At 41.4% G+C, this 26,852-nt stretch overlaps 1 protein-coding gene across 2 annotated transcripts in view; it reads right to left on the bottom strand.

Moving 5' to 3' along the window:
• The window catches only part of PTBP2 (polypyrimidine tract binding protein 2), a 49,628-nt gene extending 23,380 nt beyond the window's left edge, over positions 1-26,248 (bottom strand). Inside the window, exons 1-4 of one of the 2 annotated variants that reach the window (XM_018562380.1) lie at positions 26,085-26,248; positions 11,737-11,767; positions 9,367-9,442; positions 2,639-2,811 (exon numbers count right to left, since the gene is read on the bottom strand). In XM_018562380.1, the coding sequence (XP_018417882.1) occupies positions 2,639-2,811; positions 9,367-9,442; positions 11,737-11,767; positions 26,085-26,092 (288 nt within the window). In that variant the 5' untranslated portion in view covers positions 26,093-26,248. Of the gene's footprint in view, positions 1-2,638; positions 2,812-9,366; positions 9,443-11,736; positions 11,768-26,084 lie in introns of those variants that run through there. The other variant, XM_018562381.1, reaches the window with a different exon arrangement.
• Positions 26,249-26,852: the final 604 nt, after the last annotated feature.

Consider the following 26,852-nt stretch of genomic DNA (forward strand, 5'->3'; position numbering starts at 1 on the left):
CCAACAACCTGCGTAGTTTTTCCATGCAGGTGCCACAAGGAGGTGCTCAGTCATTCTATACGGGAGACAGAAGTGAGGCACTCACTGCTGCGGTTTGTATTCACTGCTCCTAGTATGTTGTGGTCTGGAGCTGTTGCTGTGGCAATGTCATTTTGCTGTAGTAATGGCGGATTAGGATGAACGGCTCGGTATACTGTTGCTCAGTGACCCATTTATGGTTGTTCTTGTTCCCTAACGATTGTTATGTCTGGTTTATGCCAGACTCTGCAGACCCTCCAGCATAACATGTATTTGTACTATAGATCATTTAAAATTCACCTGTCCCTTTAACCTCCCTGGCGGTCTGATTATTTAATTTTGTCTTTCCATTATTTTTACTTTTAAAATTCCTTGCAAGGGACGGAACCCGGAAGACTGATGCCGGCATCGGCTGGAGGACACAGCGCGGCTCGAAGGGCAAGGTAAGTAACGCTACGCTGTTATCCCGAGTGTGGCTCGGGGTTACTGCTTATGGTACTGAAAATGAACCCCGAGCCACACTCAGGAATACCGCAAAGGAGCTTAAGAAAAAGTATCGGCAAGCACATGAGGGGAAGTACTTAAAAAAGTGGTATCAGGACATCCCTAATTATATATATACACACACACACACATATACACATCAATTTTTCCAGACCAAGTACCAATACTTCTACAAGTACTCACACATACAGCTGCTGATACATTTTTGTTTAGTGTCATGTGACTGTTTTTCTAAAACAATACAGACTAATGATTTCAGGACGGTGGTTGAGCACCAGGGCCCGGTCACAATTTTAAATCTGGTAGTTCTCGTGAAAATGCCAAGTATCATCACCGATACAGACACTGGTATCAATGCTGCAGCTGTCTGCCAGAAGGCTTTGTTTTTTTTCATATTCAATTAATGCACATTACTCACGTAATCTAGTATCCCAAGAACAGTACACTATGTTATTGTGCTGCCCTACCTTCTCTTTATTTTGTTGGGCTCCAAAGGCCATGTTATTAAAGCCAGCAACTGTGAAACAGTATGCTAAATCAGATCCTGAGACAAGATCTGGACGAACTGGAAAAGCCGACAGAGGGTCTGCCAGAAATCCCTCCATCTCAAACCTGATAAGCAAAGGAAGAAGTTTCAAGAGCAAAAGGCAAAGATCAGGGTGTACTGATCCTACAGTGTATTCACTGCTTCTTTTAGAGGATCTTCGTACCTGGAGACAAACATGTCCACGATTGACTTGACAAAGGGGTGTTTGGACCCAAAACACGTTGCCTTGACAACCACCCCACAGTGACCTAGAAGTGGGATGAACAAACTCCTTGCAGATAATGGATGCCATGCTGAACACTGTGTGTACAGGGCTTCTGTTGCCGCTCTTGATAGCCTTAATTTATTACAGCTTCCTCCAGCCACAGGCCATGGCTAAGGGACACTTCTGATATGGATCTGGGCTATAAATAAGCATGTCATTTTCCTCCCTACTATGATTGCATTTCATGTTGTGCCATATTAAATATATAATACTATTGGTGCACTCTTTGCTTGCTTCTATTTTTAGTTGTCATGTTTGCGGTTGAACCTGGAGGCCAGGATGTCCACATCTGGCACCTCACAGCTGAGGAACAGGTGTTGGAAGACCTCTGCACATTGTCATTTAAGGAAGTCTGCCTCTGAATTGCGCACACCTAGAATGTGAAAGGAAAACAAGGCTGGAATGTGAAGTTCTGTCCAGGACAGGATCCATTCTACCTCTCCTGCCTCAGCGCAACTTCTAGTTACTGCCTGAAAGTTAATGTACACCACTGCCATTGACTAAATCCGGGTCAGATGACACTTATCAGTTCCAGCAGTTACTGAAGGTTCAGAATCCACCTAAAGCATCTCGACAGTCAAGTCTACATTGTCTGAGATAATTTGTGCTGACTGTTTTCTCCACAGGAAATAACCCACAATGGGGATGTCCCCAGAGCTAGAACACAATCTAAAAGTGCAGGGGTCCCACAGCAAAGAGAGGAAGCGTAGGAAACTCTGGGGAGCTGGATATAATGCAACATATAGGTACATATGAGTGTCATGCACAGTGTAAAAATTTACATCAGCATCCATGTTGAATTACAGGACTACAAATGTACTTTTCCAAGCAATAAAATGCTTGAGAAAATACAGATGTGGACAAGCTCTTACACAAGTATAAATATTTAACATTTGCTTTGCTTGTTGGCACTGTCTGCATCATTTAAAGAGAGGCAAAATAAAAGCAATCCAAAACACAAGAGTTCTGCCCTTTATTACAATACAATCTAAAACAATAGATACAACTTAAGACATTTTTTTTCTTTATATTCTTGGAAAAGTTTGCACAACAGTTTAATGTGCCATAATTTAATGTATGCTCTGGGTGCCAGTTAGTCCAGTCTAGGAACCTGAGATTGGTCTAGTCCTGGACATGGACAACGATTTATAAGGCAACAAAAAGGAACAAATGCCCCTCACAATATACAATTCTCTAAAATGGTCATTAGCTAACTTAGAAAAATCACAAGCAAATCATGAAATGAGGGGAAGAAAAGGGGAGGTAAGGGATGTAATTTTTACAGACAAGAAAAACAAATATACCTGATTCTTTCCTTTCAGCATCAGAATGTTTGTCACTTTCCCAAAAGGCAAACCCAGAGCAATGACTTCGGTTTCTGTTACCTCTCCAGGAAGTTTTCGAATATGGAGCACCCGGGATGGTGTGCTCTCCATTTTATCATCACCTTTGAACTTTTTGTTATCATTACCATTGGCTACAATGAAAAATTAAAAAAAAAAATTGTGAAAAATTTGCAAAATTCTATATCTATATACCCCAATATGCAGAACGAACAATTAAAAGAACTATATAATGACACATGAATCAAAGAAGCCAAGCCTCTCTCTAGGAGGGCAGATAACACTGGAAATGAAAAGCACGTTTTCAATTAGTTGCAACACCCCCAATACTGTTGATATGAGACTGATTACATATTGCTTAGCATTGCAAGACAATGCTAAGCAGAAGTGAATATGGCAGTCCTGCTTCACTGGTCCCGCTGGCAGTCTGCAGGGTTGGGTCCTAATGAAAGTGGTGGATACAGCTGTGGGAGAGAATGGATTAGGGAGGAGAAATAAGCCCATCTTTCATCAGATTTGTCCCGCAGAGGTATCCAATCCACCACAACAATACAGCCAGTACGCAGTTAACAGTACCTGAATGGCACCCTATGGAACTCCTGCTCTTATCAGGGCATGGCTTTGCAGATTGCCAGTGGGGCCAGGGATGCAGGATTGCCACAATTTGTCACAGCGGTATATCACTATCTTGGCTGTGAAACGTGAAATCCAATATAATTAAAGGATTTTTGGGACTTATAAATTTAGACACGGCCCGGTTTTCTTTACCAGTTGTTACACCACCTGTACTGCAATGCCTACCAGCTCTGGTTCTTTGTAGTTCAATCAGAATCTGGTATATACACACCAAGGGGAGAATAGGGTTTTACCAGAGTCTGTGTCAGCCTTTATTCCGTAGAACCAGATACCATCCCCACTAAATTATAATGACACTACATTTTATACAGCCCATTGCTGTATATTTTTAGCCTGTATAGCCTTTTTGCAAAAAAAAAAAAACTGCAAGTGAATCTAGAAAGTATAATTTCAAGTATCCGTCAACATGTGATCATTACTTAACCCAGGTAAATTCTAGTTATTCTGAAGTACTGGCCAAAGGCATCTGTACTTTCTCTAAATAGGCAATTTAAAAAATTGAGTCATGTCTCTAAAAATGGAAGGTGAGAACAGAACTTGATGGAAAAACGATAGGCTTCAAAGAAGCACTTTAATTTCCATAAAACATCAATAAGAGTTTCTGTTCTTTCAGCGTAAAAATCTCTTTTGTTTTGTTTGAAAACCACCAATGTGAAACATTTAGGTCTCTCTTCATGGGCATTTCTGCACCTGTTGTACTGTCTTCTCCCAGTAGAAAATGACCTTGGAATAAGTGAGGAAAGTACCACTGAATAGATTCTTTACAATGTCATAATCATCTGCAATAATGCCACACTGTAGGTCTGAATCGCATTTACCAGCTAACAAAAGGCTCTACACATTCTAAACAGCTTTACTTTTAAAGTGTCCTAAATGTAAGCTTTTACAAAACGTCTATTCATATCCAGCATGAACAAGCAAAGAAAAGAAGTACCCGTGAGGGCCAGATGATCGCCATTTCAAGGTAAATTAAAATAAGAACATCAGAATTTTAAAAAAAATTGATGCTTGTCATCCCCCCCTTCAAACTTATGGAATCAATAATGGCACATGTAGGCGATAGGGGGATAATGAAACAAGACAATGTCTTACCCTCCTTACCATCTTGTCTTAAATTGTATTGTGACTGTAATGTCTTCCTTATATTGTAAAGCGCTGTGCAAACTATTGGCGCTATATAAATCCTGTATAATAATAATAATAAAACTTAACAGGCAGCTTACAGGGGATAACGAAATGTAATAGGAAGCCAAAAATGAAGTCAAAGCCAAAAGAAGGCATTCAGATGGGAATTCAGAAACAAAAGAACTAACTGGACAGCCTCTGGTGCCACGTTACAGATTTCAAAAGGATGGAGCCCTCTAGAAAGCCATGACGTTTCCATCCCCTGCTGTATAATGCTTGCTTTAATAATGTCAAGAATGTGAAGAATTCTGAAATTACCTTGATTAATCACAAATGAGTTGGTCTGAAAAGAAGGACTGGCTATTTACAGATACACTTTCCACAAGCAAGTGTTCTAGCATAATTTACGCCCTCACATACTCATTTACTTAGCACTTTCAGTTCAAGAAACTCCAGCATTCCAACAATAGTGAAGTAGTAGTTCTTTTCAATACTCACAGCTATGGCAAAACTAAATGCCCCTCACTGGACAAAGTTAATGCCTTCAAATATTACACACACACGGGCCTTTTATTGCTACATTTCTTTGAATCTAAAAGCTTTTGTTTTTCATTTCAGCATTGTCTTGGTTCTGCACATACCTTTTAGTATTTGTAGTCTACCCCAACTTACTATACACGGTTTTCGGGACAGATTGGACTTCAATTAGGTAGCAAACTTGAGTACATAGATTATGATTTCCTTTTTAATAGTAATATAAAAAGTTGGAAAAAAAAAAACGCATTTTCCTGTAATTTCTTCCAAAGCAAATGTAAATTTACCACAAAAAAGAACATTTGCTAACTAAAATATCACATTAGGTTTGCGATTGCTAAAGAACCTGTCACTGGAACCTGTGCCTGGGACTAAAGTAGTTAAGAAAGTATTGTTTGAAATTATTCCAGCAAAGAAACTTCGCAGCGTTATTTTTGATGTAGAGAATTTTATCTGCAAATATGGAATATACAGTGCATTCAGAAAGTATTCAGACCCCCTTTATTTTTTCAATTCTTTTATGTTGCAGCCCAATACTACAGTTTAAATTATTTTTTTTTTCTCATTAATCTTCAGTCAGTTCCCCATAATGACAAAGTGAAAACAGAATTTTAGAAAGGTCTGTTAATTTATTAAAAAGGAAAAACTGAAATATCACATTGGCAGATGTATTCAGACCCTTTGCGACAACACTTGAAATGTAGCTCAGGTGCCTCCCATTTCTCTTGATCGTTGCTGAGCTGTTCCTACACCGTGATTGGAGTCCACCTGTGGTAAATTAAATAGTTTGGACATGATTTGGAAAGGCACACACCTCTCTATAGAAGGCCTCACAGCTGACAATGCATGCTGCATCCGAGCAAAAGGCATGAGGTCAAAAGGAACTGCCTGCAGAGCTCAGCGGCCAGATCATTGCAAGGCACATATGTGGAGAAAGACTATAAAAAAAGGTTTTGCTGCACTGAAGGTTCCCAAGAGCACAGTGGCCTCCATAATTCTAAAAAGGAAGAAGTTTGGCACAACCAGGACTCGTCCAAGAGCTGGTCGCCCAGCCAAACTGAGCAATCGAGCGAGAGGGGCCTTCGTAAGAAAGGTGACCAAGAACCCGATCGCCACTCTGACGGAGCTCCAGAGATCCTGTGTGGAGATGGGACAAAGTTCCAGAAGGACAACCATCACTGAAGCCCTCCACCGATCTGGCCTTTATGGCAGAGTGGCTAGACGGAAGCCTCTCCTCATGCAAAACACATGAAAGCCAGCTTGGAGTTTGCAAAAAAAAAAAGCACCTGACAGACTCTCAGACTATGAGGTACAAGATCCTCTGGTCTGATAAAACCAAGATTGAACTGTATGGCTTCAATTGTAAATGGTATGTCTGGAGGAAACCAGGCACCGCTCATCACCTGCCCAATACCATTCCAACAGTGAAGCAGGTGGTGGTGGCAGCATCATGCTGTGGGGGGTGTTTTTCAGCAGCAAGGACTGGGAGACTGGTCAGGGTTGAGGGAAAGCTGAATGGAGCAAAGTACAGAGATATCCTCAATGAAAAACCTGTATTACAGCGCTCAGGACCTCAGACTGGGCCGAAAGTTCATCTTCCACCATTGCATTGATCCTAAAAGTACATAGACACGACAACAGAGGAGTGGCTTAAAGACAACTCTGTGAATGTCCTAGAGCGGCCAAGCCAGAGTCCTGACTTGAACCCTATTGAACATCTCTGGAGAGACCTGAAAATGGCTGTCCACTGACGTTCCCCATACAACCTGACAGGGCTTGAGAGTATTTTGAAAAGAAGAATGGCAGAAAATCCCCCAATCCAGGTGTGCAAATTTGCTTAGTGGGTGCCCCTGCCTATGGTCTCCCACCTGACATCCTTCGACTGAAAAATTGAAAAGGCCAAGCAGGAAAATTGAAAGGCAAACAGACTGATTCTGATGAGATCACGACAGAGCAAACTGTTAAAATACAATACCGGTAGTCGCAGTGGGAGATTTCTCTATCTACACTGTTCAGCGTGGATAAAGGAATCTGCTAGATTTTTCCGTTCAGCCCAAATGCTGAAAGGAAAAAATTTAGTAGTGTATACCCAGCTTTACTCACTTGTGTTAGTCAGAATACCCCAACATAGCCAGCAGCTGACTGGCTGCCCGCTCTGTTCGTTTGAAGAGCTTCCTACCAGCTCCTTCAACTATCAAGAACCAGCCGAAGAGTGAATGGCCACCTTCAGGCTGTACACAGCAGACAAGGTGGGAACGATATCTTCTGCCTAGAGCAGGATCCAGTCTATTTCTCTTGCCGTTGTCCAAGAAGTCCACCCCCCCTCCCCCCCATTAACCACCCAATGCTTTATGTACACCACTGTGGTCATCATCTAAATACATCCAAATTGGAGGTCTTTTAAAGTAACCCACAATGGGGATGCCATGAGAGAACAGTAGGGCTAAAATTAGGGCCAGCACCTAAACACCAGAAGTGCACACAAGAGGCCAAAGGGCAGGGCCACAAACTGGTAGTGTTGGGGGCCCAACAGCAAAGAATGGAAATGCAGATGTGCTGGAAGATTTGAGATGTGTAGGTACTTGTCCCTAAAGTGACACTAAACTCAGGAGTAATATTACAGATGCCTTCACGTACCTTAACTATTAACAAAAATGTAGCTTGTGCATCACTCAGCTGTAGATCCCCAAATCATCTCTACATTCATGGCGACACTGTCCTTCCTTCTGGAGGGTGGCTACTTTTGTTCCCCATGATCCCTGTGTTTTTTGTAAATGGACTACAATCACATATTTAGTTAGCTAATTTGTATTCTAGTTATAGTCCATCATGGAAGTGAGCTTTGAACAGTGACTACTTTACAACACACACAGGGACCATAGAGAACAAAAGTAGCCACCCTCCAGAGGGAAGTACAGTGTTCGCATGAATTCAGAGATGATTTGAGGCTCTACAGCTGAGTGATACACAAATAGCTACATTTATGTTAATAGGTTACTTTATTCATTTTTAAGATTTAACTCCAGAGTTTGCGTTTGTGATGAAAGACCTGATGCATTGCATGCAGAATGTCTGAGCTCGAATAAAACATTAGAGTTCTGAGAGCCAAGATGGGGCTGAAGCCCCCTTTGGACTTCGTAACGGTGAACAGAATGGAGTAGTTCTACAAACTGTTCTACCACAGGAAATGGGACAATGACACCTTGGTTCAGAAGACCCAAGAGGGCTTAATGAAGATCTGCTAATCTGTGTTGTGACACTGGAAGGCTGAAGGTGCGACACCGAGAAGGGGGCAGGGATGCCAACGCCCGTTTTTATCCCATTTACACAACCTCCATGCATAATTTGCACAGTTCCGTGCGATTAATGCAAGGTACCACACAACGCACCTACCGTGCAATTAAACTGCAGGAGGAGCGTTGCATGTCATTTGTTTGAATGGCACCCCAAAAGTACCTCCCATCCGGAGCCAGTCAGCTACGGTTTGGCACAGTAAAATCATAGCCAAGATGGGGTGAACAGACTTCTACAGAGGGCTTCCAACTGCTCATCAATTTGTTTCTTAAAGACAGGTGCATCCTCCACTAGTATAGTAGTCTTTTTTGAGGTAGAATGCCATCAGACCCACAGCAGGGATGGACTACTTTTGTACAAAACCCTCACCGAACAAGTACAAGGCTAAAAGGCACTTGGGCTGAGCAAACAGTATGTCGGGATGTTTTTTTAAACCTCCATAGGGAGAGAGTTGGAACAGGGTGCAATGAAGAGTCTTTGCAGCCTTAGGGACCCCAAAGGCCCAAGAGTAGAAACAGAACTTCTAGAAGCAACAGAGTGATCCTCTAGTTTTAGAGTGTCCTCTGCGGTCAGTCAGCAAATAACTGGGTGATTTCAGCTATAAAATCTTGCATGGCTGTATTAAAAAAACATAGCCAAAAGGGCAGAGGAACCAGTCACAGAAATAGCTAAAGAGGACTTATGACGAAACAGACTCTAGCAGCAGAAGGCAACAGATTTCAAGGATGCTCATAGCTGTCCGGAACCAGACATTTTGCAACAGTGACACTGTAAGCAGGGGGTGATGTCAGGGCTTAGTCCCGAGGCATCAACCTCTTTCACAGCAAAACCGACAGCCATGCAGTTATTAGATGGGGTTATCCTTAGCTGACCTACAGTTTTGTTTGCCCGTGTCCAATCCTCCTGTATGCAGCAATACGGCCTGTAGGAAAATACTTCCGGTGTCCTTCGATGGAAAAGAAATTCCTTTAAAAAATAAAAATATTTTTTTTAAACGTTTACTTTGATTGTGGAACCCTTGAGCTAAAACCTGAGGTTCGATTGCTGCTCACACATGCAAGGTAAATTTGTTATATACAACATCTGTGGAAAGGACTTACCAGTCACAACTATGGTGTTTAAGTTAGTGCTTGGACCATTAAGAACACTTCCCGACAGCAGTTCGTCAGAACCTCTCTATAAAAAACAAAAACACAATTCTTTAAATATGCAAAGTGTTCAGACATTTAGAAAACATTTATCAAATGGAGATTAGATTAACCAGCAGTAGCAAGAGCACAAGCTGTCAGAATATAACATTTGCTTTATGTTTTGTCCTTCATGTGCTGCCTAAAGTCCATTGAAAGAGGATATGTACATACAGACCTTTCAAGTCTATATATGCATAGCTGTATGCAAAACCCTTGCCCCCCACATGACTGTGTCAAAGTCTGCATTTTGGGATGGGGCGGAGTGGATATACTTCAAAGGAATTCCAGACACAATGTATGGACACAAAATGGGATGTGCACACACATTAATAAAAAATCCCACTAAACTAGGTAATCACTACACACATTAGATTAGAATGAATCATTTTAGGGTCATAATTTAAAGTAGAACTGAAACCAAAACGTTTTATTTTCGAAGTTTTGGATAGAGTAACCTCTGACCCCCTGTGTCCCATTCTGGAGATTTCTCTTCCTGTCTGATAGCCACAACGGGAAAGGAGAGGAAATCCCTGGTGATCAGCAGGGTCTTCCATTGGAAGAGTTCCCATCTATTCCTGTCCTGGTCACCAGGTCATAATTTGTGATTTTTTTCCCCCCACTTTCAGTGATAACGGTCACCAGGAGACACAAACAGCAATAAAATCCTAATGTGCTGAATTTCTTCTCCACTCTATCCAAAGCAGAAAAAAAAGGAAGATTAGATGGATTCCACAGAGTATTTCCTGGAATAGAAATTCCTTGCTTTATACCAAGCGAAATAAGCCTTCCACGTGTAATAGAAGACCTTGTGGGAGATCTATTTTCTACCTTGTAAGAGGGTCCTGTAGGCCACATACAGCCCCCGGGTCACTTGCATCACAGCTCTGTTTTAGTGTATTTAAGGTAAAGGAAATACTTATTTCTAGTTTTGGTGTGGTTGTCTCTCTCATGGCTCCTCTCTGATGTCCAATGTCCTTGAAAAGGACAGGCACAAATTGGGGTTAGTTACCTGGTAGCTTCGTGTGTAGGAATCTTTGAAGACAACACATGCTTCCTCTCTTGTAATTTTATGTTAATATTGGGCCTGCTTGGCCTGTTTCTGGTTGTCCTGGAAGATTCCTGGAAACTAAGCGATCAGGTAACTAACCCTAATTAGTGAATGCAAACGACAAAAAAAAAAAAATGGTGCAAAAATCTCAAGTGCAAATGGGAGGCAGCCGTTGGTAGGGACTAACAAATTCTGATAAGAAAAAAGCAGTATATTTTTGAGAACAAGACAGGTAAACAATATATGTTAACTAGTACTGCAGAATGTGCATTCTTACTAATGTCAGCTAACCAATCATTCAAATTATACTTGGGGCCTGTCCACACCATAGCATTGTGCTAAACAGACGGTACTGTGTGATTAGAACACACTCTTAAGGTCCCCACACACCTTACGATAATCGTGGGAAATCCCGCGACCGTACGATTATCGTAAGGTGTGTGAAAGCCGTGCGACCTCTACTACTGCAAGGTCGCACGACTTTAAACTTACGAACATGTTTGCAAACCCGCTGAGCATCGTACGATGTTCGGCGGGTGTGTAGCATGTTTGTAAGATAAAAGCCGGACGGGCCGGTGTGCGCAAGCACACACTGCCCGTTCGGCATTGCGGTCATCGGAAGCCCGCCCCTCAGGGGGCGTGGCTTGCGATCATCGCAAGTACGATCTGCCTATGCTAGATAGGCAGATCGTACGTTTTTTTTAAGTACCTTACAACCATCGCAAGACAAAAGTCTTGTGATGGTTGTAAGGTGTGTGCCCAGCCTTATACAGCACACCTAGCATGCGGGCCAGGAGCAATGCGCTGCCATTAAACTGAATGGCACCACAATGATCCTTCTGGCAGCCACGTGTTCCAGCGCAGCGCACTGTACGACAATATTGTGTGTTGCATGAGCTACTTTTTTTTTTACCACAACAGCAACAGTGTTGCTGCAATGCACAGCTGCCAAAAGGTGCAAACGGATGGCAAGTCAACACACCTAGAGCATGGTACCACACGCTAGGTGCGCTGCAGACTAACATGTGGACAACTTTAGTTTAACTCCATGTTATTTAAGAGCCACAGGAAATTAAACTTACTTGTTGCTTAATAAAAAAAGGACAAAAACACCAGGCTACTTTTTAGCTGAAACAGGCAGAAACCTTTTCACATATTTCATTTATTTTCCATATATATCCAGAATTTAGACATTCAATATAAAATTAGAGAAAAAAAAAACGTATTCATACCTTAACACCAACCGCAACATCAGTAACAATGCTGTAAAAGAAACAGAAAAGGTTACATGAATGAACATAAGAATCTGTTACTTTAGTTTCAGAAAATAGTCTTTCATACTTCTATATAATAAAAAGTGCTGTACCTAACACCATAAGACATCACTAAACATAAACATGGATTAAAATAGACAATGCACAGAGTTAATGGAATAAAAGAAAGAAAGCCGTGCAAACCTGTACCAGAGCCAAGCAAGTAAAATTGGAACCAGCAGGAAAAGAAGGCATTCAAACCCTGATTAGTATAAGCTGGGATCACAAATCGGAGCAGTTTGGCACCAAAATGACCTAACAAAAATCACATTCCAGTAAATATGTGCAATTCATGTCACTGTTTAGGACAAAATACTGCACAGGAACTAGTAAAGAAGTCATTATGCAAACACTATGGGAAAAATTTACTAACACTGGAGCAGACAGAATCTGGAACAGCTGTGTACAGTAACAAATCAGCTTCTGTCTTCAGCTTTTAAAATGAAAGCTAAAATGTGACTCGTCATGAGTAGCTTCTCCAGATTGAGTTTACTCCAATTTCCCCTCTTTGTGCCTCAACCCTTTCAGATCCAATTGCCTATGTATTCAAATATCTTCTACAATACGTTAAAAGGTACATTTAACAACGAACAGAAAGCAGTAAAAGCTGGAGTGGAACTTAAAAGTGAGCCTGTGGGCACAGTAAAACTGGGGAAATAAGTAAAAAAAGCTGGGAGCATGCGCTGTCAGCAGGTACGTTTACTTTTAAGCTTCTGATCCCCACGGTGTCTGCAGCTCTACCAACCCAGCTATGCAAACTTGTCTATAAAGATACATGCTAAGAGATTGTGATCCTGGGTTCACAACATGGAAAAAAGCATTCAGTAAGGGAGTTTGGATGCTGACGTTCTTGCTGGCTGCGGGTGTGTTCAATTAGTCACTTGGTAGTTAGGCCAGGATTAAAATTTCAGCTCTGAGCATGTACTTTCAAGCACAGTCCAACAATGGCAGCTCCCATTTTTTTTTTTTTTATTCTTGTAAAATAATTTTAAATAGCCAACATTAATTTACAAATCTTCACTGATTGTGATTAAAGTGACACTATACTCAGGGGTTTTATTTTAAAAATGCATTCAAGTACCTAACTATTAAAAATGTATTTTATTTGTGTATCACTCAGCTGTAAAGGTGCACCTACGCAAAAAAAAAAAAAAAAAGATTGCGGTACACGTCAGGTATCGCCGCATGCATCGGATTCAGAGAGTAATAATTCTCGGGCCAATATTCATGGTAAACGCTAAACTGATGACCGGGCTTTTATAATAAATATTTAATATATATTAATATTTACATTTATATATGTGGCAATACGTGCGTTGTGGTGCCATTTATTGCAATGGCATCGCAAACACCCCTGCTGCCCGCAGTGTGATCACCTGCATTGGAATGCGCGTTACTGCAATGTCATGTGTTCCAGTGCGGTACGAGTGCAAAAAAATGTGCATACCGTTTTATTCTGAAGTAAACTGTATGTTTGTAACACTAAAAACTGTTGGTATTTTTTATCCGATTAATCGAAAAAATAACACTGCCAAATAATCGATTATGAAAATAATCGTTAGTTGCGGCCCTAGTTTATACTGCTTTTAAAAGTCTACGTAAAGGCAAAACTTGTATAGTTTTGGATAGAGTATGAAAGGGAAGATCCACCCCTCAAATTTCACTTTTTGATCAGTCACTAACAAACAAAAAAAGTAAGGGGAGCTGCAAAATTTTAGAGTTGTCATTAGAGCAAAAGGCGACCGTAATCCATGAGGACAAATGTTTTGGTGAAAAATTTCTAAAATGGTAATTCTCTTCACTTTGGGGCGATTGACTCTTATTCCCTGTTGTGTTGACAGTACAGAAAGTGAAAGGAAATTAATGGCAAAAAATAAACTAATAAGTATTTTAACAATTCTAAACAGAATAGAAGAAAAAAAAAGTTTGGGCTTCACATACACTTTAAATAAAGTGTCTTTTTGTTTTCTTTAATATGTCATCAACAATAAATGAATGAAAAACATTTTTTATGCATATCCCCTTAATAAACAAACATCCACTTTTTAAACAAAAATGTATAATGTCTTGAAAATAGATTTGCTATTATATAACAGTGCACAGGTGTTGTAGCAGATGTATTCATATCAGATACAATGAGTGGAATTTATCAAAACTGGAGCAGAGAAAATCTGGAGCAGCTGTACATGGCAACCAATCAGCTTCTCTCTTCAGTTTGTTCAGTTAAGATTTGAAAATGAAAGAGAGAGGCTGATTGGCTGCCATGCACAGCTGCTCCAGATTTTGTCTGCTCTAGTTTTGATAAATTCCCCTCAACATGGCTACAGCTAGCACATTTTAGCACCAGATTTAAAAAGCTACTGTCTGACAAGATTTCTGGTTACATCCAGTTTGTCCTCTTCTCTTAAGGGCTTGTTCACACCAAATGCAGACCACATCTGCATGAGTTTCTGCACACGCAGTGCACTGCGTTTTACAGGGGTTCAGGGCCGGTTATGTAAAAAAATAATAATAATTGTTTAACCAGTTGACATCCGCGGTGTTAAACCCCCTTCCCATCCAGGCCATTTTTCAGTATTCAGCGCTGCGGTACTTTAACTGACATTTATTCCGTCATGCAGCGCTGTACTGAAGCTTTGTGCATTCCAGTGCGTTTTTGAAGTGTTTGCATGCGTTCCAGAGCAGGAAAAATAGGGCTTGCTGCAGTTTTTTTACATGCTCTGGAACTGAACGCTGCGGTGTGAACTAGAGCTCAAAATACCATTGGAATACATTGAACACAGTTTTGATCCGCTCTGTAACTGCTCTGCTCCTGGAACGCGCTTGGTGTGAACAAGCCCTAAGACAGTTCCTTTGTATGACATCTTCAGTTTCATGGCAATATGGTTTACAAAATGTCACAAAACTGACATGTTTCTTGAGAAAGCAGTTGACTATCTATTTCATATGCATTATAATGTGGGTGAATTTTTATTCATATGATCTTAATAAAAACACATGTACATTAAAATGGGTCCGTGTGAATGAAGCCTGCACAATGACTATAGAAGCATCAGCAGGACACTGGAGAAATGGTTGCTAGAAATGGGGTGTTGCTGTCATATGTGAATTATTAAAAAAATTAATTTTAAACAAAAGCCATTTGTAACATTAGTTACTGTACATCTTGGGTTTATCTTTTATTTACTTGCCTGTTCACACATTGTAGTGACCTGCATTGAATGAACACAGGTTACCGTAAGGACACACAGAAAACAATTGTGTCCCATTCACACCACAACACGGGTGTGATGGGTGGTGTGCTGTGAAAAAAAGCAAGCATGCTACATTTTATCACGGCGCACTGGATGCCACTGCAGATCGCCCCACAGCAGTCGCACCGCACGGGGACCTGAATGGAATAAACACATTGTATACTACCAGGTTAAAAAAAAATAAAAAATAATTGTAAAATGGTGGCAGCTTGGGTGGTGTGCGATACACAGCCCACTGTCAAAGCTACCACAACGCACTAGCCTGTACCCTAAAATGGAGCATTTTAGCAGACAGGCTAGTGTAAACTGGCCTTAAAGGTTATAATTGAAATACAATTCTAAGCAATTTAAAATCTTTAAACAATATTATATGTAAAATATTATGAATCTGTCTAGCGACTCTTTTGCTTCCAACCCCTGTTAAAGTAAACCTGTCACAAAAACTATGCACACAAGGGGGGAAATTATCAAAACTGGAGCAGATTTGTACTCCAACCAATCAGCTTCTCTGTCTCGTTTTCAAATCTTACCTGAGCAGACTGACGAGAGATGCTGATTGGTTGCCATGGGCAATTGTTCCAGATTCTGTCTGCTCCAGTTTTGATCAATTCCACCCAATATATTTTAACTCATTCCAGACCAGACAAAATGAGACGTGCAGTATTTTTCTGGTCTGGAACAGACTGTGCTGCTATGAACAGAGGCCAGAAAGAGCATAGGGATACATCAGGGTGCATTTTGGGTCCGTAAACAAACTGGTCTGGAGATGATCTGGATGTAGTGTGAATGGGCCAAGAGGATATTGAAATGGAAAGCGATATTTAAAGCTTACATTTTTTTTTTTTTTTTTACTGCCCCCCCATTCCCCCATCCCCTGCACTGGTGCCGCCATTAGCTAAGCGGCTGCTATGAAGGCACCCGTGCATGTATTTCTGCAGTGGCTGTGTGCATCCATAGACGCACACTGCCCTGCGGCAGGCCCTTGCTCTCCTTCCTAAAGGCTGATTGACAGCAGAAGGAGCCTCCTCTGCCCTCAATATCCTCCCCCAGCAACAGGAAGTTTGGATTACGGGAGGATCGCTTCGAAAACTGGTGGCGGTGCCAGCAATTACAGGTACGTATGTGGGGGGATGGGGAACACAAAAATACCTTTCACTGAAGATGTTTACTTCACTAACTGTCAACTTGCCAACCTGCTTAGACCCATTTTTTTTAATCTGCCAATCCACTGCCTAGCAAACCCCACTGTGTAAACTATCCATCTGCCTCTGAGAATGGAGGAAATATGGAGGCTGCCAAGAATTGTTCTGAAAATACTAATTGATAATACTTCATGATTGACGGACCAGAAACATGCATGCAGCAAGTGAAGTCCAAACTAATAATTTACATAATGTTCTTTGTTTATTGACCTAGAAAGGACTGAGATCTATGGATCAATATGCCAGTCAGGAATCTTGTATTATCTAAATAGGGAGTCTGCAACAGCAGCCCCCATCATTTCTCAGGACAAGTTTCTTTTTAGAACACCATCATCCTTCTTTAAAGGAGAACTATGAGGCAAATGCTTTCCACTCGCCTCATAGTTCTAGCCGACCTGTGACAATGAGACTGTCACAGGTCGGCTCAGTAGATCGGGAAGTGAGCGAACACATACCAGCGCTCGCTCACTTCTCGATCCTGTCACGGCTCTCTGCCGTGACAGGGGGAGGGGCTGGATTCACCCCTCGCCGCTCTGATCCTCCAGCGCTGACTGGCGGAATGGACGGGGAGGGTACAGCTGGCTCTGCCTCTACATAGGCAGAGCCAGCTGTCACTCACGCAGTTGTGCAGATCCAGACATAATTGTCGGGATCCGCTCCAGCTGCGGAGTCTCAGTATACCGTGAGCTGTAGCCCTTCAGACAGGACAAAGCTCTGGCAGTTAATAGTACTGAGGATTAGAGCTGCAACAGTTAATCGATTAAGTCGATTAAAATCGACGATTGAAAACGTTGGCAACGTTTTCGATCGTCGATTCGTCGGCTATCGATTGCTTAGCCTGTTCGGGGCTCCGCACGCGGCCTGAGTCGCACGTCACGCGTCACACGCTGAACAGTATTCTGCATTGCGCTATATAATGTACTATTGCTGAGTTTTGTAGTCCTCTATAGCTGGTGGTATTGTGCATTGCACTGTATATTGTACTATTGCTAGGTTTTGTAGTCCTCTATAGCTAGCGGTATTCGGCATTGCACCACTGTATAATGTATTGCTGGGCGTGAGGTGGGGAAGAGGTGGCGGCGCGCAGCTTGTGTGGAGCCGCCAACTAATCAGAGGCCGATTAATCGATGATTAAACTAATCGATTATGTCGATTAGTTGTTGCAGCCCTAGTTTTGGAGTCCTCTATAGCCGGTGCCATTCTGCATTCATTGCTGTATAATTTTACACTTTTCATTTCACTATATTGCACACCACACTTTCTTTTTTACTTCCACCGCTCCTGTGATGGACTACAATCTCAATAAAAAAATAGTAGTCCAATCACTGGAGCCCTTTTTTAAAATGTATTTTATTTTTTATCCGATTAACCGAACTCAATAATCGGCTAACTAATCGATTTTGAAAATAATCGTTAGCTGCAGCTCTAATCCAGATCAAACAAACATACATTGCACAGCTCTTACAGTCATGTTTCTGAACAACTGACTTCCACTCTCTCAGTTCCGCTACCCTGAACTTCCTGTCAAGTACAAGATCACAAGGGACAGCACAGTCTGCAGCAACTGTGTAACTAACTTAGAGAAGGGAGGGAGGAGGAGCAGAGGACTGAATTGCCTTGCAAGTGTCTGTGCTTTTGTGGAAACTCACAACTTACTAGCACACACAAGGGCGGCTCCATAGGACGCTGCCAAGGAGAGGAGCCACCCTAAAAATGGAAATCAGGGCCAGTGCTCAGAGCAAAAGGTGATTCTGCAGGAAACAAACTTTTCAACATTAAGAAGCATAATCCATTATAAGTGATGTAATCCACATTTGAAACGGTTTAAAAACCTTTTCACTAAGATATGACTAGTAGCCCCCCCCCCCCCCCCCCCCTTATTAAGATATGACTAGTAGCCCCCCCCCCCTCCCTAATTATCAACACTTTATAGGGTCCACTATAATATTAAAGGCTACAGAGATTTGCCATGTTGTAAAATCTTTCCGATTAAATTTAGAAATAAAGCAATACCGATAAAGAATCTGAAGCAATACCTTTTGTATTCATTGTTTGTGTTATTCAGTGTGTTCAAGTGCTCAACCATGATAATTTTTGAAAGGAAGTAACATATTGGTTTTCTGATGGTCACTGTGACGTCACTGGTGGGAATCATATGTAAAACTTTATATTTTTATAAAGGACTTTTGTGAGGCCTAATCTCATTCAATCCATTGTTTTGTCTGTCTCTTCACCAGAAGGCTTAATTATCTCCATCATGCTGCATTTATGAAGGCGGATGCAGTGGTCACAATGAGCAGGGTATCCCTCCTCCCTTCCACCATGAGACAGAGCCATGTAATGTGCTGACTGCTCTCACTGGATCAATGCCAAGACACAAAGGACCAATTCCGTATGGCGACAACTTCCACTAAAAGACAGTCCTCAAATCAAAGCTTTCTATTTCTTCTATCTGTTCCTATTTACTGGAATGTGCTAAAGGAAAAAAGCCAAATTATACTATGTAACAGACAAAACAGGAATGAAATTAAAAATATGTTTTGCCCTAAAGACAGCCAGTGTTACTAATCATGTGGATGAGATCACTAAAGCTGTAAAGATTAGATCGATAACTCAACTGTGTCAAAGCAGACATATATAGACAGAGGTCTTTACAGGTTATAATCAATAACTAAATGTTTATAATAAGGTAAGGCCTTGTTAGCATCTGTGCATTTTAAAGACCCATTCACAATATGTGTGTGGTTACCTATGTTTTTATGCACTGGATGAACACTGATAACTGCACTGGATGAACACTGATAACTGCACTGACACATTGAAAACCAATCTTCACGCTACAACTCTGTGTTTATAAGCGTTGCAGTGATGTATAATGTGATGCACTTAAAACATGAAGGCAAGTACTAACTGTATGTTGTACATGGCAAAAAATAGTCACCACAAATTAAATAAGCAAGAAAAAAAAATCCCAAAAATGATCAACCCGTCTAAACGTTTCCTGCGCATACCAATGATATGCAAAATAAGAAACATGGAGAAAAAAAGTGTTTATTAGGTAAAATCGGATATGACATACCAGTGAAATGTGGACTGAATCGCAATGGCATGTAATAGCGCAACACACAACGCTCCTGTGTAGTAGCAGACCATATCGCCTGCTAAGGCACTGTAGCTTTGCCATGCTTCGTGTTAAAAGAAAGGGTCATATTAAATTTGTATGGGCTGCGTTGTGGCCCATACAAAATGAACGGGCTGCCTGAACACAGAAGACTGGAAGACTGGTTAAAAGTATACATGCAATGACTGATAAACACATACTGAACAGTTGAGATCCAACTGCTCTATCATTTCATGGCGTATAAAAGTAATAGGTATCATATGACACAGATGTTGTAATGCGTCTTTAAATGGCCTGCTCACTTACAGTCTTAGATCAATATATACAGATGACATAACGTTCTGAAACATTGCAGTGGAGACGCAGGCATAAATACAAGCGTATACCTGCACATGCTGTATTAAGACAGTGGCACAGATATACTTCACTGCAAATGCAACTATGTTGAGAAAATGAAGCAGTGCATAAAAAGCTGTACCTGCAAAGAAATGAGGGAATACTTACCTCTCCCACAGCCAAACCACTTAACACTGCGCCCGGTTTTTCCTTCCACCAATCCTCACGTTACTACAGAACACAATCGTGACATGAGGGTCTGCGGTAAGAACTACTGAGCACAGGGTGGGCACAGTAGATCAACACTCGAGAAGCATGGGTCACTGAATAGACTTCAGAGGACTTCTCTTCAACAGAACTGCATTCAGCAGCAATGGGAGAGGTGTTTTTTTTAGTAGCTTCTTTTCAGGTACAACTTTTATTCACTGGTTAACTTTAGTGACAAAGTAGTTGAATGTTGGCATTTACATTCACAGAAACATATGTGGGCCTTATTCAATAGAGTGCTTATTCTTAAAGTTTTAGTCACATCTATGTGATATAGCGTATCTGTTCTATCACACAGGAATGAGACAGGTGTGCTTTCATTGCATGTGTGAGAAGTCTTCATCCCTAGCAAAATGAATGTAAAACATATATTGATGCTTGCCGGCACATTATACATGGAGAAGGACACTACAAACTTCAGGTGGTATAGGGTATATAGTAGTCGTTACTGAAATGACTAGGCCGGCAGACAGACTAGGAGCATTCACAGAAAGATGATTGTGGCAGTTTTCTTCAGTGTTTTAATGCTACCAAGAGGCTGACCTAAGCACTTTGTTGCATCTTTAGGGCGCACAGCTGCCAGGAGGTATGTTGGAGTGCCATTCAAATGAATGGCAACATACCTAGCGCACAGTGACACTTGATGGGTGCACTGTGCAATAGCATGCATTATCGTGCAATTATTGTGCAATTATTGTAAGGGTATGGTGTAAACGGGCCCTTAAGGCTGCACTCACACTTTCACAGGTAATTTTGGAGTGTTTTTATTTGTGCAGACTTCATTTTAGTTTTAGTCAATAGAAAGTTAGGTACTAGGAAAGGGAGATGGTTGTTTAGCCTTGAAAAACACTAATTTTGTCAGGCATTTTTCAGGTGCTTCTATTGGAGTCTATGGGGCCATAAATGCCCAATTCTGCTTCAGAAGTAACTCATGTACCTTTCGGAGCTTCAGGATTCAAGCTACAGGCGTCTGAGCACTCACATGTGAACAGGTACAATTTAAAAGCACAGAATTTTTGATTGTTGAGCAATTTGTAGATTTGAGCTGTAAGTTACAAAACGCTCCAGTGTGAATCAGGGCTTAAATAGTGCTGTGAATACAATAAGTCCATGTTATTCATAAGTAGTTTTGTTATCCTAGAGCTGACTTATAACCTCTAAACAGGAGTACTACACAATGATGTGTATATGCATACACAACACACAAGTATGGATGTAAATAATTGTTGGGAGATGTAGGCATATTTCCATACAAAGAAATGCACATGCTAAAATAAAACAGTGGTAGACAATGAGATACACAAAATATACATGGACATGCTGAATGACAGGCTGTACAGAGTAAGGATTTTGTGGCAAGAGGCCCACACATGTAGTGTGTGGGCCTGATTGATTACTCACGTTTTTAAAGAAAAATCATTCTACACATGCACATTACAATCATGACTCAAAGACAATCCTATGAGCACACCACGCATAATACAACCTGACCACAGCAATCAAGTTTCTGCCTCATCCAAATCAATATTCCATTTGACCTCTTAGAACAATTCCAGACATCTCACCAAAAACACAACCACACAGAATGCAGCAAATTGGGTAAGAAAATAAAATAAAAACAAAATTGGAAAGGTTAATGTCAGACAATGAGGTGTGAGCGCATTCATTGTGTATACAGCATCTGTGCACCTGCTATAGGAACACAATAGTCAAGTCGATAAATGTGCACACTTTTATCAGTATTCCATGAAAAGGGAAAATACAGATAGAAAGACAGACACCGATCTGTTGTAGAAACACAATTCATAATTATAATTCAAAAAATAGTTCTTATTCTTGAGTGCTGTAACCCAAAGCAACCAACCACAGCTTCAAATATAAGTACACCAAATCACTAAAATCTCATAAGCTTTACCATGTAAGGGCTGAATAACACCATAACATTGAGCTAAACATGGTACCACATGCTAGGTGCACTGCCATTCATCCTAAATGGCACCCCTCCAGGCTAGCAAGCATGCATTGGACCACCACAAAAATGTGTGTTGCAGTATGGTGATAAAATATAGTGCATGTATTACTTTTTTTAATCGGACAGCAATGCGAGGTGTTGCACATCGTGCAACATACGCCATCCACAGAACTGTATTATGCGATACCATGTGCTAACTGCATGGATCCCATGCATAATGCGTAAGGCTATGGTGTAAATGGGCCCTTAATAATATCTCATTCAGTAATTTACAATATGTTTAAATAAAAATATTCAATATTCTTAAAGTAAAACCTGCTGAGGGTCCTTGTTCAGGCACTTCCCCATCTTCCAACAAGCTAAAGATGGAGATTAGTGTCCATGCCAACCCACATCGTACTGGCTTGGATAACTATGGAAACCAACCGAGTAGGAAGAACAGTAATGCTGAGAGGCAACAAAGGATGAAAACAAATAAATACGAGGGTCAACCAAAAAGTAATGCCTCCATCTCTAATGTGAGGTCTATTCAAGTGACTGTGAGTGTTCATGTACCATGTTATAGAGGTGCCCTTACCCCACTAATATACAGGTGAAACTCGAATAATTAGGATATCGTGCAAAAGTAATTGCAGTAAGTGCTGCAAAAGGGTCCCAAACCAAGTACTGAGTACATATGCATGCTTGTACTTTTCAGAGGTCCGATATTGTTCTATGTACAATCCTTGTTTTATTGATTGCATGTAATAATCTACTTTTTTGAGGTTGTGGATTTGGGGTTCTTGGGGTTTTCATGAGCTGTAAGCCATAATCATCACAATTATGACAAATCACGGCTTGAATTATCTTGCTTTGCATGTAATGAGTCTATCTCATATATTAGTTTCACCTTTTAAGTTGCATTAGTGAAATAAATGAACTTTGCACGATATTCTAATTATTCGAGTTTCACCTGTATGCTTTTCTTTTTCAGATTGAGTGATTAGAACCACAGATCTGTGGCTAAAACCACAAGCTGTAATTGAATCGCTGGCAAAACAAGGTTGTGCACCTAAGGAAATCCATAGTCGGTTAAAGAATGTTTATGGGGACACTGTAGTGGACATTAGCAATGTGCGGCATTGTGTGAATAAGTTTCAAGAAGGAGAAACCAAAATTCCACTACAGGGTCCACATCAACATTCTTTAGCCGATTATGGATTTCTTTAGGTGTGCAACCCTATTATGCCAGAAATTCAATTACAGCCCATTGTTTCTATTTCATTGCACGATTTTTGGTTAGTTGTGGCATGTTTTGGGCAGCCTATTTGAATGAGCCAGCTTTATTAATGCAATGGAATGGACCAGACCTTTAGAGTTTACCAGGGTTATTCACAAAAGGGTGAAGAGTTTGGAGAAGGCAGAAGTGAACAATCTAGGACAAAATAGTTGATTTGCAAAGTGAGCTGAATTGGAGAATTTTTCAAAATTAGCTATGTTGTCCTAGATTGTTCACTTCTCCAAACTCTTCACCCTTTTGTGAATAACCCTGTATATATAATTTAAAGGCCAACTCCAGGCACAATAAGCTGACTTGTGCTAAAGCAGTTGAAGACTTGGTTTACTCAAAAGCCACCTCCTGCGATAAACACAAATTTTTTTAATTCCATAAATGATCTTGTTAACATGCTGGTATCGGTACAGGTCTCATAAACCTTATCGCTACGATTGTATCTCCGCCCCCAACCCCCAGCCATTTACAAAACACACAACCCCTGGCTTGGTTCTGTGTATGGTCAGTAGGACAAATAGTTGGAAACGTGACCATAGCTCTGGGGTCTATAAAACCTGCAGCACTTCAACCCAGGCACCTGGAAGTAATGCTGTACTTCCCCTCGCATGTAAAGAAAAAACATTTGTGGGATTTAAAAGGTAGCATACACCATGGGAGGTGGCTTTTGGGTTAGCAGAGTCTTCAGCTGCTTGTAAGTTCATTGGGCCCGGTGTGCGGCTACAATTGTTTTAAAGTGACACCAAACTGAAGAGTTAAATCTTAGAAATGCATTAAAGTGACACAAAATCTTCCGCTTTTTTCTCCTTATACACATCTGCACAATGAACATTCTCCAAAGCCACATTTATTTATATATTTTAAAATAGTCTTATTTTAATCCTTTTAGAACGTCTGCAGTGCTCGCTCCTGTGTCTTCTTTTCAGGCCCACTTCCTGCCCCTTAGTAAGGGCCGTGCACTTTGATTCTGGTCACTTTCACGTCTTCAAACTACAACTCCCATGAGGCAGAGAGGAAATATCTCACGCTGCACACAGCTGCCGCCTCCTCCCCCCCTCACTATACACACTGACACTTTCACTGCTTGTAATCTCCCCTGAATTATCAAAACTACTTAGAACAAACATCAAGTTTACAACAATCTACAAAGAAAAACAACTTTATTGCAAATGTAGGAGCTGTCTCCTCTGTGACTGTGTGACCAGTTTCAGCATGTGAGCTGAGACTCAGAAGAAACCATGAGACTGGTGACAGCTCACATGCTGAATCTCCTATCCTCCCCCACACTCCCTCCTTGGTAAGCCAGGAGAGAAATCACAGATCATATATTAGTGTGGGAGGGCTAAAGAAATACCAGCTCCTTGCTGATTCTAGAGGGGAGGATTTGTGGGCTGAGACTGAGAAGACACACCCTCAGCATGTTGTAGTCCTTCACATGAACGACCACAGAGAATGGCTACTTTTCAGCTCCCATAGGGACCGTGGAGAAGAAAAGTAGCCACCCTCTGGCAGGAAGTTGTAGCTGGAGAAAATTTTGGAGCTGAACAATGACAAATAAAAAGTGCACAGTCATTGTTTATATAATAGAAGTTATTTTTAGTATTTTTTTGAGTTTAGGGTTACTTTAACTATAAATAAACAAGTAGCTTATTTGTAAACAAGTAGCTTATTAGTAGTAAATAGCGTGTCTTTTCTTGAAGTAAATGCAGCATATCACATCAATAAAAGACACGCTATTTACTATTTGGAGTGCCGGTGCCCCATCTTTACTTTGTGATTGCCATGGCTACTGCTTGATACATTAAAAAAAGATACATTTGTTGATAATTAAAATGTACTTGAATGTATTTTTAAGATTTAATTCCTAAGTTTAGTGTCACTTTGACCTATAGCAGCCATTTACAATGTTGAAGCGATGGGGCTCATTCACACGTCCACAGGGGTCCATACACCCTCAATCATAGGTTTATTTCTAAACCCGGGAATCAAAGCTGCGTGCGCAGTTGTGGCCAGCAGCCTGTAAAAATCAATGACAGGCTGACATATTATGGCTGTATGCAAGTCCAATCGCTTATGTGTACAGGAAAGGATGACCGGCCCTGACAAAGCTTGGGCTCATCTGTTCCTGTACACATATAAGCGTTCAGACATGTATACAGCTGTGGTATATGTCAGCCCTTCATTGGTTTTTACAGGCTGCTGGCCGTGTGGATGAGCCCCAGGCTGCTTGCCATGGTAGTACACAAACAGCTGTGACTCCCAAGCACATGAATACACCCTTCTTGGCGGTGCTCAGACCTCTGCAGCCATGTGAATGGACCCATATAAATAAAAGTATTCTGATTGGTTGCTATTGGTAACTGAACTTGTATTGAATAAAGCAGTATGCCTATTAAAGAAAAGCCCAGTCATACAACAGACAAGCACTGATCACTGACAGCTGCACCTGCTATTAGAACAGAAATGGCCACCGAGAGGCCCATGCAACAACCTCGAGAACAAAGACGTATGGGCAGGTGATGTGTGTGAGCCTCCTCTAATCAGATGCTACCATCCGGTTCTTGTGACTAGCAGGAGCCCGGGGCATATAGAGGCCCTGATCACATGGAGGCCTCTGTGCAGCCTCCATTCCCACCCTGCTTTCCTAACGCGCCTTCCAGTCACGAGCCACCGCAGTCCTGAACGCAACCAGGCCACGGCTTAGGTGACCCATCCCCCGAGCCATGTCCGTCAGTTCCCGCCGCTGTGAGGTGAAGCGGGAGCACTCCGTACACCACAGTACCGTCTACGGCTATTCCGTAGCCTTATTTCCACCCTCCACAAGCACACAGCCGCTGACACATACCCGTCCATGGCCGCGCCGCTCACACACTCCTTATGTTCTCCTGTACGACACCTCTGCCGCTCCACTCACGTAAACAAAATGGCGCCGCCCGACGGGACGGAAATTGCCGAGTTCTGGGCGAGCCGCGCGACGACGCCGTACGGAAATGACCGAGCGATGCGCGCCTGCAGAGACTGCTCTGCTCCGAGTCCTGTGGGAGGGAGAAAACAAATGGCGCCCTGACACTGAGGAACAGTGTCTGGTGATTACCCAGGCAGCCTCGGGTCAAAGGCTGCCGATATGTTTTGAAATAACGAGCTTGCAAAGCTGTGCAGGAGTAAAATGCTGGGATTATTGTAACTTTTTGACAGCTTCTTTTTTTTTTTTGCTGTGAACATAATAAAACACATTCACATTTGAGTGTCAGCATCTTTGCTCCTTTATGTGCATTGGCAAAATACCATATAGTCACCCGCACTCCGTTTGTAAATAGCAGTCAATCTCCTTGTTTGACTGAACATGATGTCACATACACGAAGCTTTGTGTATGTGACATCATGTTCAGCCAATAAAGGAGATTGACTGCTATCTACAAACGGAGTGCAAGTGACTATAATAGTATTTTGCATTTGATGAGCGGAGGCATTCACTGTCATTTTCGGCACCCCCCAGTTTTCGTTTGGGCTTTATCCGTCAGGAGTGCGATGAGATCTACTACATTTTATGTGCGTGTCGTTAAAGTGTAACTGAAGGCAAACTATAGAGTGCAGAGAAATTAGTCAGGTTTAA

This window comes from Nanorana parkeri, unplaced genomic scaffold (assembly GCF_000935625.1).
Source record: "Nanorana parkeri isolate BGI_ZX_2015 unplaced genomic scaffold, ASM93562v1 scaffold575, whole genome shotgun sequence".
Classification (NCBI taxonomy): domain Eukaryota; kingdom Metazoa; phylum Chordata; class Amphibia; order Anura; family Dicroglossidae; genus Nanorana; species Nanorana parkeri.